This window comes from Pongo abelii, chromosome 11 (genome assembly GCF_028885655.2).
Source record: "Pongo abelii isolate AG06213 chromosome 11, NHGRI_mPonAbe1-v2.0_pri, whole genome shotgun sequence".
In the NCBI taxonomy this organism is placed as follows: Eukaryota; Metazoa; Chordata; class Mammalia; order Primates; family Hominidae; genus Pongo; species Pongo abelii.
Window position 1 is genome coordinate 74397420 of NC_071996.2, and position 13676 is coordinate 74411095.

A 13676-nucleotide genomic window follows, 5' to 3' on the forward strand; every position below is an offset into this window, starting at 1 on the left:
TGCAGAGTTTTCATTAAAATAGGAAAAAGATTATCCTGAAAACTCTGTACACATATGTAATAATTATTTACAAATGCAGTATAATGTCACGTTTTCTTGAGGCTATAAATCCTCTTCTTAAGCATGCCTACTTTAAAACCTAGTTATCCAACACCTCCCAAAAAGTCCATGAAGAAGAAACGGAGCCATGCATCTTCTCTATTCTGGGAACACTGCCAATAACAATGTAACCAAATTCCCCTCCCTTATTACAACCAACAACATATAAACATACACAGACACTGTACACTTGGAAAAGCTCTGAAAAGCATGCTGTTAAGCATACCCAGATTTTGCCACAAACTATGCTACCTACATAATGGCATACAGTGGCTTGGTTATTATAGAATACTAACTCCCATAATCTTCTCTTCAGAGAAACACAGCATTCAATATTCATTTATTTAAAAGGAAGCCAAAACTGCGAAGAAAAATGCAGTTTTAAGTATTGTTTAGTGAGTATCTACTATAAGCAAAAACATATGCCTGTTGTATTCTTATTTACTAATATATGTCAAGCTTAAGACATTTTAAAAGAATCCCCTCAAAACAAAGGAAATCATAATCCTTAGAAAGTTAAATTTCCCAGGCTGGTTGTAAACTGGAAGAGAAAAAAATAAACAATTTAACATCTGTTGGGCTCAGCTTTCTAAAGCACACAGCTTATCCAAATTGTTAGCATACTTTTTTGCATACATTTTTTAAAGATGCTAACAATAAACATTTTATATCCTTTAAATCATCCAGCCAAAGGGGAGTTATATATGTGTTTGCCTGCTTGCTGACTGCTGATCTTAAGCCTGCTTTGAGGATACTGCTGAGTGATTTTCCATAAGTTGAGAGCCACAAGTAATCATACATATAGGCTACTGTCAGTCAGACTGAATTATCAATGATACACACAAAGCCACACACACCTTTCATGGGTAGCAGACTGATTTAAAAGAACAAATCAGCAGATGGCAGTCTTAACTTTCTAACCCTCGTGATTATCAGGCTCTATTACTTTTAATCTAACTCCCATACAACCATGTCAGCATGCATATTTGTTTTACAACTCGCCTCAATAAGGCTCATGGAATTTAATAAAGTACTGATTTGTGTCATTTTATCATTGTTGCCTGCAAAGAAATTTAGCTAATCTGTCAACAATTTTGTCAATCATCTGACAGAATAATGGACCAGTTCCAAGCAATATATGACAATCTCAATAATCATAGTGCTCACATACAGGACTCCTACAATCTTCTCCCTAATACAAAAGTCTCTCATTTAAAGAACTGCTTTTATGAGCTTACATCCTGAATAAAACCAACAATCCCCTCCCCTACTTGCTATATTGCATCCATTTAATTAACATGACATCTCTCTCAAATGAAATCTTCTGTAAGCATCTATCCATTGAGAAGGCTAAACTATGCAGTAAATATCTAGGTTCCTTTTAACAGGGGACATTTTCTTTGCAATTTAAAAGTATACCAAAGAGGAGAAAGGTCATTATTCAACAAAGAAATATTGGCGATATCAAGGAAAAAAACAACCTTAATGCCACTCAACTTGATTCCCCATTAAATAAAATCTGGATATGCAGGGTTTAATCAGTTAAAACAAGCATTCACATGGAAAGGTCTGCATTCTGGATATTGTATGCCTTTCCACAGGGTACATGCTGTACAGGTGGAATTCAAAGAGGCTACAGTTCTGAATATTTGAGGAAAACTCATCACATTCATTCTCAAGAGCAGGGTACTTGAGCCTAGTTTGATTTCGGAATGACTCTCTCCTCTTATTCTATATATAATGCTAAAAATGAACATCCTTGTGACCCTCTACTTCAATTATGAGTTTATCGGAGTTATATTTTTTGCTTGAATACCTGTATATAATGCTAACCAGAGGTGTTTTTTTTTTCTCCTGTCCATAAGCATAAAGCTTTGTTCGGGCCCAGTCTTTCTTAGGAAGATTTCTAAGCCAAATAGTTCAACAGAGCTCAGAATAGGCTAGGGATTAATGAGCTTGTGTGTGCAAACAAATAAGTACGGTAAATTACATAAATGGCCTGGACTTGAGCATGTAGAGAGTATTTTCAAAGAATCCCAAGTGGCGCCCAAAGAGATTAAAAAATTAATCTCCCTCCCAAAGGAAACCCTATATTCTAATGTGAAAACACATACATGAAAGTCATTCTCTCTCCAAAGAGACAAGTTCCTACAAAGACCATGGGGGGTGGGGAGAATTCTGCATGGGGCACAGTGCTGCCTCTGATGCCAACTGCACTGTGCTCAGTCTAGAGTGGCTGCTAACATTCCCTGCGAAAGAAAATCTCTCTGTTTTGACTGTACACCTCTGAGCTAAGTGGGGGAAAGAAGCAAGAATTAGACTTGGAACCAAAGGGTTTTCCTTTTTTTTTTTTTTTTTTAAACCTTCAGATGGCTCACTGGAAAAAATTTATAAATGGCCCCTGAAAGAGACAAAAACATTTGATATTTCTTTCAGTTGAAACAAATATATGGAGGGTAAACTCATCTTTGAGTGGTAACCTGGATTCTTTTTCACAGAAAAGAGATGTATTTCTCCCTTTAATTCTTTGAGAAAAGCAGCTCTATATTTCTTAACTATCATCCTTGTATTCCACCTGCATATATGTGCCTTGGTTTGTAGGAGCATGGTGACATAGACCCATGTTGGGACAAACATAATTTGGATACCAAGAAATATAAATCGCAAGAAGAAGAAATGAAGACCTTGTTTGCAGGTTAATATTGCTAATCACCAGAAAGAACGCAAAAAGGGAAATGAGCAAAGAGAAAATAAAAAGAGAGAAACAGACCTAGTCTGGCTAGGCATACTACATATTGGCTTCCATAATTAGTGAGTTAAAATCTGCTGCTGGTGAGATCAAATCACTAACTTCAGCAGCTGGGATTTGCTTACTCACCCCGGTAGAGTCCAAAGAAGCCCTCATAACGCAAGACTTTCTTAAAACAGTCAAAGCTGTTTTTGTACATTAGCTCCCCAACAACAGAGCCAGAGCCACGCTGGTTTTGCATTCGGGTCTTCACCAGATCTATAGGATACACTGCAGTGGCTCCCACAGCTACAAACAGAACAATTTTTAGGCTTAAAAAAGAACACAATTAAATGGAGAGTCCATAAGGATGACAAATCTTATCTTAAAGAATGAGAAAATAAAACACAATATGTATTCTCACAAAAGAGACTTTATTATTTTTCTTTCCCTCACACACACCTTAGGGATAGCAGGCTATAGCAACCACTGAAATCCGTAAATACAGCTGCTTCAGAGAACAACTGTCAAGAATGCTCTTTGATACCTTAGGTTCATAAATTACAGAGTGGATTATCGAGTCACTTCCCAAATCAGATAATCAACACTCAGTTTTCTATAACAACAACATTATACTATTATGTATAACATTTATTTATATTTTCCATTAAATGCCTAAATAGTATGCCAGTTACTTCTTAAAATGACTATATCCGTACACTAGGTGGCTACAATTTTACAATTTAGTTTAATAAAGCATCTTGGTAAATTAATCATAGTTACAACCATAACATTAGAGACACACTTCAACATTATCCTATCCCTATGTATAGAATTTAGTTTAAAAGAAAATACGGCTATGCTTTAGAATTTCTCAGGGACTGAAAAATTTATTTACATGAATGAGAGTATTACACATTTTGACTGCTGAAAGCCAAAACCTGGTTTGCAACTTCTAAAACTGAGAGTGAAAAGAAAAAAAAAAGTCTTTTGAGTTCAGGCTTATCTTAAAAAATCGTAAGCATTTTAATCACACCTGCTAGTTTCTTCTCAACAAAGCAACTTCAGATTGTACACATTTTCTAAGTACAGTATTTAAGCAAAAACAGTATCTCAAATTTTGGCTGTGAACAGGGAGGGAAGGGAGGTTCATTTTTGCAAATAAACATCAAGTCCAGATATTGTTAAGCAAGTGATAAGGGAAAGGAAAACATACAAGCAGAAAAGCACAACTGAGTCACTTTGAGAGGCTGTTTTATTTCACAAGGTTCTGAGATTCATATCCCAAATCTCAATTTCTTTCTTTTTTTTTTCTTTGTTTTATTTTAGGTGTGGGGTATATATGAAGGTTTGTTACATAGGTAAACACATGTCATGGGCGTTTGTTGTACATATTTCATCGCCCAGGTATTAATCCCAGTATCCAATAGTCATTTTTTCTGCTCCCCTCCTTCCTGCCACCCTCCCCTACAAGTAGACCCCAGTGTCTGTTGTTTCCTTCTTTGTGTTCATAAGCTCCTATTTAGTTCCCACTTATAAATGAGAACATGTGGTATTTGGTTTTCTGTTCCTGCGTTAGTTTGCTAAGGATAATAGTGACTCTCAATTTCTTAACCTGCCCCATAAACACAGTCTCATTTTCCATTTTTTCATACTGGCCTTAGCCAGTATAATTAAGGTGAGTGCAGCACTGCATCCCAGACTTTCACATCATTACAGAGGTTCTGTCCTGAAGACAGACTGGAGCCAGATGGTCACAGCCATTGCTATGACAAGTCTCCTGATCATAGGTAAAAATAAAGAACACTTCAGAAAGCCCTGAAGTCGTGACCCATGGGAACAATGAACTGCACCTTTGCTGATCTGCCTCAGTCTGGTGAGATAATATTACATTAACACAAGCCTCAAACAGCACACAGACATGTCACTCACCTCCAGCAACTGAGCCCAGAGTGAATCTGTAAGCAGACTCGGCAATCTGGAGCCAGATAGGCCTGCCTAACCCAGGAGACTGCTGCAGAGAAGAAAACGGATAAAAAAAAATCTTGAAAGAGCACACAGCAAGTGAAAAAGCTACAATTTGACTATTTTAAGACAAGAAAAAACAAAACCTAAAAGTGATATTGTTAATGCAGTAATATCTTTTCCAAAAGAAGAAAATAGGATATTCATGCAGCCAAAAATGAAAGCAATGTATTTAAAAATAGATAACTCTATCATCAGCATTTAAAAACCATGTTAGGCCAAATACACAGTAGCTTCCCCCTTATCCCAATTTTTACAAGCCTATTAATGCCTCATTTATCTGCTACTGTTGGGGGAATACACTATCAGTTTACAGAAGTGAATCTTTCAGGTAAACAAGCATTTCAGTTATAAAATTTTTTTCCTTCTTTAACTAACTTAAAATTTAAAAAAGCTTTCTAAAGTGTATAAAAATTAACTTCTTAAATCAGAGAATATTGATCATAATCTACCATCTCTAATGACTACTGCCATAGTTCTAACATAAAAATCTATAATAAAAAAGAGAAAAATTCCACCAGATGTTATTTCATGGGTATCACATAGCATAAATAAAGGATCTAAGGTAACTTGTCTATACTAGTGTGTCAGTCTTGTTCTTTAATATTTTCACTATGAAAAGACCTTCTATACTATGTAAACAGTATGAAATGACAGAATGAACTAAATAAAAAGTTCACATATTTGCCAATGTCTTAATTATATATACATAAACCTAATATACATTATAAAATTACATATAAGATGTTTTTTAAAGTATATATAAAAATAGAAATTATAGAAGAATGAGATAAATATTTCTAAGTAATTTTATATTTCACTTATTAATTAATGCAAAAATCTTTTTTTTTTTTTGGAGACAGGGTTTCACTTTGATGCCCAGGCTGGAATGCAGTGGCACAAACATGGCTCACCACAGCCTCAAATTCCCAGGCTCAGGCCATCCCAATGCCTCAGCCTCCGAAGTAGCTAGGACTACAGGTGCATGCCACCATGCCCAGCTAATTTTTAAATTTTTTGTAGAGATGGGGTCTGTTTATGTTGCCCAGGCTGGTCTCAAACTCTTGAGCTCAAGCGATCCTCCCACCTCAACCTCCCGAAGTGCTGGGATTACAGGCATGAGCAACCTCACCTGGCACAAAAATATTCCTGATACTACTTTCGAATACCAAAATCCATGGATGCTCATGTCCCTGATCTAAAATGGTGTAGTATTTTCACATAACCTATGCACATCCTCTTTTATTCTTTAAATCATCTCTACATTACTTCTAATACCTAATATAAGGTAAATAAGATGTAAATAGTTGTTATACTGTATTTTTTAATTTTGTATTTTTTTATTGTTGTAGTGTTATTTTTTATTGTTTGTTTTTTCCCAAATATTTTCCATCCACAGTTGGTTGAATCCAAGGACATGAAACTCAAGCAGATGGAGGGCCCACTATATTCAATATGCTTCAGTATAATTAACTGAATATGCTTCAATGAGTTTCTAAAATGTTGATTAACCAGTTAATTCTGATACTTTGTTTCAAAGACAACAGTTGAAAACATATACACAATCTGTCCTTTCAAGGCAATGATGATATTTAATCTCATATACTTTGAAGGAATTCAAGTTATGGCATTGCTACAGATTCAATGCTTGTGACTCCCCAAAATTCATGTGTTGAGACCCTACTGCCCAATGTGATTGTATGTGAAAGTGGCAACTTTGGGTGGTAATTAGGTCATGAAAATGGAGCCCTCATGATAGGATTAGTGCCATTAAAAGAAAAGACACAAGAAAGACGACCTCCCTCTATCTCTCCCTCATATAACAAGGATATAACAAGAAGCCTGCTGTCTACAGACTAGGAATAGGGCCCTCACCAGTAACTGAATCGGCCAGCACCTTGATCTTGTACTTTCTAGCCTCTAGAACTATGAGAAATAAATGTTTGTTATCTTGTAATAGGAGTCCAAACAAAGACAGGCATTTTAGCTTACATTTTAAAATCAATATAGCTATTATGCTACCCACTAAACACACTGGCATATGTTTTCAACTTCTTTAAAAATGCACTGGGTCGGCGCAGTGGCTCATACCTGTAATCTGAGCATTTTGGGAGGCCAAGGTGGGCGGATCACTTGAGTTCGGGAGTTCAAGACCAGCTTGGCCAACATGGTGAAACCCTCTCTCTACTAAAAATACAAAAATTAGTCGGGTATAGTGGCAGGTGCCTATAATCCCAGCTACTTGGGAGGCTGAAGTGGGAGCATCACTTGGACCTGGAGGTGGAGGTTGCTGTGAGCTGAGATCACATCACTGCACTCCAGCCTGAGTGACGGAGCAAGACTCTGCCTCAAAAAAAAAAAAAAAAAATGTATATAGAATGTTATTTCCCCCACTTAGAGTTTCTCAATCACAAAACTGGATGAAAATAAACTTCATTCTCATAGATTATGAATTATTTTCGATCATGTATCCTTTCAAAAGAATATGTTGAATTAAAACTCATAGAATAAAAAGCCTATGATCCTAAATAAGCATCAAGTAACCACTAATACCCTTATTCATATAAAAGGTTTCTCCTGTATTCAACCATATATATTTTTCTGTATACTTTCTTCCTTTAAAGAATGTTTATAAGTCCTACAAAATCCTATGAAAACTGAAGGATTATACTGTGCTTTAATTCTTTGCTAAAAACATTTCTAACTATAAATACCCAAATGCCTTTTGACAGAAATGTCACCTTCACTCTTATTAAATAACATTTAAAAGAAAACATACAATATATGGTTAGCAACATTTTTTTAAGGCTTAGTTATCACTTATGGCTCGCTTGTATTCAGGTATGTAAATTAATGTAATTAATGCTATGGATTTCACTTCATGAATATTCATAAATGAAATGCTATCGCTGTCATCCCTATTAATGACTGTGTACTGAATTTTTAGCATTTAGGCTGAAGGAAAACACTCAGCACTAAGAAGATTGCCTGCCGTGAGCAAATGGGCCAAAGGAAAAGACGCTCTTTCCCTTAAGGTGATGATTATGATCATAAAGTTTGATATTTAACAAGGTTAATTAAGTGTTTTTCAAAACAAGAGTTGAGAATCTTAAATGATTTTTAACCTACTCCCTAAGCATATGTGTATGATAGGAAATAAGTTGAGACCTCATTTAAAGAGATGTTCTCTTCATTTTTTTGTTATACGTATCTCATTTTGTAAGTGAGAATTAGGTCTAGTGAGGTGGCTCATACCAGTAATCCCAGCACTTTCGGAGGCTGAGGCAGGCAAGATCACTTGAGCCCAAGAGTTCAAGACCAGCCTGGGCAACATGGTAAAACTCCATCTCTACAAAAAATACAAAAGTTAGCCAGGCATGGTAGTACAAGCCTGTGGTCCCAGCTACTTGAGAGGCTGAAGTGGAAGGATCACTTGAGCCTGGGAGGTTGAGTCTGCAGTGAGCAGTGATGATGCAATAGATAAGGCAAGATTATGTCAGTTAACAAGTCAAACCTGCCCAAACCACACTGCCAACTCAATAGGGAGAACTACCTCTTTCAAATGACACACTATTAATGGGTAGAATAAAAGGGAGAAATAGCTAAAGTTTTTATATCGAGCATTGGAAGGGGGAAAAAAGGCTAGATTCTATAAAAACAAAAATGTATGACTGGAATGGCAAAATAAGGCTAGAGAAAACAAAACAAAATTTTTCTGTCTGCAAATTACATCTATGACTTCAATAGTCTGGGATTTGAAGTCAATATTTTTGGCCTTACAAAGTAAGATTAACACCTAAAGCCATGACAGTATAGGAGAAGGAGATGAAGGAAAAAAAAAAAAAAAATATATATATATATATACATAAAATATATATAATATATATAATACATATTATATATAACTTTTCCCCTGAATGCTAAACAATACATACTTTTCTCTCAGCAAAAGGGAGTTAAGCTGTGTTAAAGACTATAGTAAGTCTTCAAATCTAATAATTTAAATGAGTTAAATTTAAATGAGTTAAACGACTAATAAATAATAGCTAATAATAGACTAATAAATAAACCTAACTTTCTTTTTGAGAACAGACTTCCATTTGTGGTAAAATATCATAGGTGAAAGAGGTAAAATGTTCCAAAAAAAGGAATTCCTAAATGGACTGTAATGTCTTCCTATGTGTGCTCACGAATCCAAAATTCAAAGAAGGTCCACAGAAATGCAAATTACACAAAGAAAACAAAGTCCTATGTCTAAGGAATGCTATACACAAAATAAAGATAAAAATAATTCTAATATGCAGCCATAAAAAAGAATGAGATCCTGTCTTTTGCAGGGATATGGATGGAGATGGAGGCCATTATCCTTAGCAAACTAACACAGGAACAGAAAACCAAATACTGTATGTTCTCACTTGTAAGTGGGAGCTAAGTGATAAGAGCTTATTATGAACACAAAGAAGGAAACAACAGACACTGGGGTCTACTTGAGGGAGGACGACGGGAGAAACGAGAGGAGCAGAAAAGATAACTATTGGGTACTGGGCTTAATACCTGGGTGATGAAATAATATGTACAAAAAAACCCCATGACACATGTTTACCTATGTAACAAACCTTCACATGTACTCCCAAACTTAAAAGTTAAAATAATAATTCTTAATAATTCTAATAATGTTTTGACAGAACACAATCCAGCTTATATTCCATAGTTTTTTTAGTGAGTGGCCTATAGCTTTAATATAATTTCCCATAGAAACAAAACTTTTTTAAAGAAAGTACATATATACCCAAGCAGGTCTATCACAGATCATTTATTCTATACAGTTGAAAAAGTAATTATGTAATATACAGTAAAGAAAAAGAGAAGGTTTGTTTTCCCATTTTCACATAGGGCCAAAATTGGTCTATAACCTGGTTTTAATATCCAAACTGTTACATGCTTCAGAAATACACATCCTCTTCTTTCTGCAACCCACCTCCTCTTTTAACTCACTTCCCTCAAATCAAAATTTCCATTTCTCTCACTGTAGGTCATCTTAATAGCACAACATATTTATCCGTTCTACTGTTGGTATTTAGATTCCAATATTTTTGCAATTGCAAATAATGCAGCTATAAACATTTTTTTTTTTTTTGAGACAGAGTCTCCCTCTGTTGCCCAGGTTAAAGTGCAGTGGCGCATTCCTGGCTCACTGCAACCTCTACCTCCTGGGTTCAAGCAATTCTCATGCCTCAGCCTCCCAAGTAGCTGGGACTATAGGTGCGCACCACTATGCCTGGCTAAATTTTTTGTATTTTTTATAGAGATGGGGATTCATCATGTTAGACTCCTGACCTCAAGTGATCCACCCACCTCAGCTTCCCAAAGTGCTGGGATTACAGGTGTGAGCCACCACGCCCGGCCTAAACTTTCTTGTACATATCTCTTAACACACATGTGTAAACATTTTTGTTAGGGACTACACCCAGGAGAGGAACCGACAGGTCACGGGGTATGTGTTTCTTCAACTGCAGTGGTACTGACAAATAGTTTCCAAAGTTGTGATGCTAGCAATTTCCACTCCTTCACCTCTTGAACAACACTTGCCATTGTCAGAGTATAAATTTGATCAATCTGGATAGTATAAAATAGCATCCCATTGTAGTTTTAATGTGTGTTTTCTTGTACTAATGATATTAAACTTTTCTATTATTTTTCCTTACCATTTGGATATCCTCTTTTGTGAGGTTTCTGTTCAGGTATTTAGCCAATTTTCCTATTGCATTGCCTGCCTTTTGCTTATAAATTTGCAGAAGTTTATTATACTATATATTCTGGATACAGATCCTCTATTATTTAAATTATTGCAAATATCTCTGCCTATTGTGTAACTTGTCTTTTCACACTCTTAGTGGTATATTTTGATAAAAGTTCTTAAATCTAATGAAGTTTAACTTATTAATCTTTTTATGACTGGTGTTCTGTACTATTTACAAAATCTCTGTCTATCTCCAGATCATAAATAGAATCTCTCGTGTTATCCTCTTTAATCTTTCACATTTAGGAACAGGAAAAGACTTTTGTGTATGGTATGAGGTAGTGATTTTTTTTCCTTGTTGAATATCCATCACTAATTAAAAATTTTTTAAAATAGGCCTGGTAGAATTTCAGCCAGCATCAAAAAATTAAAATAGAAAACATTTCAGGCACTTAAAAAAATACAAAGATATATTAATACTTTTTCCTCACTTCCCATCCCCTTCTACCTAATGGAAGTAGATGAGGGTAGATTAAGCAGTTGTGTCACATATATGTTTCAGCCCACCTTGGAGTTTGCTTATATGGGCTTCTCATATTTGATAACATTAATAAGCACAATAATAGCAGTTAACATTTATTGCATGCTTAGCAGGTGTCAGGCTTAATGTAAGTGTATTATTACTCATGTAATTCCCATAATAATCCTACAAAGATGCATACTGCTATCCCTATTTATTTATTTATTTATTTATTTATTTGAGACAGGGTCTCGCTCTGTCACTCAGGCTGGAGTGCAGTAGTGTGATCACAGCTGACTGCAGCCTCAAACTCCTGGGCTCAAGCAATCCTCCCACCTCTGTCTCCCAAATAGCTGAGACTACAGGTGCATACTACCATGCCTGGCTAATTTTTTGTATGTTTTTGTAGACACAGGGTTTCATCATATTGCCCAGGCTGTTCTCAAACTCCTGGGCTCAAAACAATCTGCTCGCCTTGGCCTCTCAAAGTGCTGGAATTACAGGCACAAGCCACTGTGCCTGGCATACTGTCCCTATTTAATAAATGAGGAAACAGAATGAGAGGATGTTACATAATCAGTGGCCAAGCTCTTAACTACTCTCTCCCTCATAACTTCTATTTCTGGACTCACAGATTCTCCATCATAAACAAGTGTTTTCATAACAACTTTCATAAGGTGAGATAACGAGACATATATCCTTCTTCCTATTTTATATTTAGGTTTCTAATAGATTCATATAAGGGAATACTCTGCATAATAAATGTAAGTAATTATGTACTCCTAATTTGGCAATATAGGAAAAATTACAAGAGAATCAAATCAAGATATCTTCTGGAAGTAACATGGGAATAGTTATGGTTAGCATTACTGTAATTCTGTGAACTAAAGAGTGTTAAAAACTGAGTCACTAGGATTGTAGTCTATATGGCTGCCTTAGAATGCCTCGTAAACCTGAAATATGTTAACTGAGGAACGTTTTTTCAAGGCTGAAAATTGAAGAAAGTTTATTCCATTACTTTGGTTGCTATAAGAACTTAAGCATATTTTCATATTATTCTACTTGAGTCCAGCCTGTATTCCTTACAAAATTTTAAATGTTACAAAGGAAAAAGGAGGATAAATTTAGAATTCTGAAAATAAAATCCATTGATACATACCATTTTACAGAATGCAGGAGCTTGAAGGCTTCTCAGAAATACATGAAGATACTCACTTTACTAAAGAGAAAACTGAGTCCCAAATAAACTTGCATCAAATCTCAAGGACAGTAAAGATCAGATTTCACAATGGCCATTAGTGGACATTAATCTAAATCCTTAACCTTCACAAATCTGTTTCTATAAAATTCTAATAATTACTTATTATTTCTGTTGAGTTCTATTTTCTCAGATTTTGTTCCTATAATAATGTACAGGAAAATATACACTTAAGACCTTAATTTTTATTTCTCTGTACCTAATCCTCAGTAGAAAGACTATCTTCTATGTGAGAGGAAACATTAAACATTTTAGCTGAGCGCAGTGGCTCACACACACTGTAATCCCAGCACTTTGGGAGGCCAAGACCAGTGGATTAATGTAAGCTTAGGAGTCTGAGACCAGCCTGGGAAACATGGCTAAACCCTGTCTCTACCGAAAAAAAAAATTAGCTGAGCATGGTGTTGTATGCCTACAGTCCCAGCTATTCAGGAGGCTGAGGGGGGAGGATCACCTGAGTCGGGGAGGTCAGGGCTGCAGTGAACAGTGATTGTGCCTGGGTGACAGAGTGAGACCCTGTCTCCACAAAAAAAAAAAAAAAAAAAAAAAAAAAAAAAGTGTCCTGAGACTCTGAGGTTCTTCCTTTGGGGACAATGTAAGAATACCTAAGACTTCTACTAGCTCTCCAGAAATTTAGATCCCTGTACTATCTCACTGGTTAAAGAAAGGCAGAGAAAGCACTCCCCATCACTCTGGATACCAATCAGAGACCCAGGGAAGAAGAAAATGGTGGTTTTTATCACTGCCCATTTCCTAAATATCTGACAAGACCCTTGAGGCCACCCATCCCAGCATAAAAGCATCAGCGCTGCCACTGAAGACAGGCAAATCATCTTGAATCTGTCTTAAAAAGAATTCACAGCAGTAGCAAAATTACATCACTTTCCTAAGGATGAAGAAATGTGAAGGATGCAGACTCAGGGTGCCAAAGATTGCAAAACAAGCTTCAGATATGGCCTCTAGGAAAATTGCTAGGGGCAAGAGAGGTGGGTGAATAGAAAAGTAAGCAGCAGAAAAACTGAGGAGGAGAAAATGAGTTGAGACTTTTAAATTCAGTTTACAATGTTTTTAATAAGCTAAATGAAATATTCCCCAATTACAAATATTAAGGAAACCTCCAGGGAGAGCTATATCAATAGACACATACAACACTACAAAACATCTTCTTTTGAAATGCAATTTTTCAAAATTCAAGAGCAAATTTTCACAGATGTATATGCTACAAAAAATAAAATTAAATTCAGTAAGAGCTCTTTAAATATTTCAATGTCTCTTTAATTTTATTAAAAATTTTTCACATTCTTTC

General features: G+C 35.7%; 1 protein-coding gene across 4 annotated transcripts in view; it reads right to left on the reverse strand.

Moving 5' to 3' along the window:
• Positions 1–13676, reverse strand: part of SLC25A12 (solute carrier family 25 member 12) — a 231256-nt gene that overhangs the window by 26086 nt on the left and 191494 nt on the right. For all 4 annotated transcript variants that reach the window (XM_063712448.1, XM_063712449.1, XM_054548619.2 and 1 more), the window contains 2 exon segments: positions 4760–4841; positions 2978–3136 (listed from right to left, as the gene is read on the reverse strand). In XM_063712448.1, coding sequence (XP_063568518.1) covers positions 2978–3136; positions 4760–4841 — 241 coding nt within the window.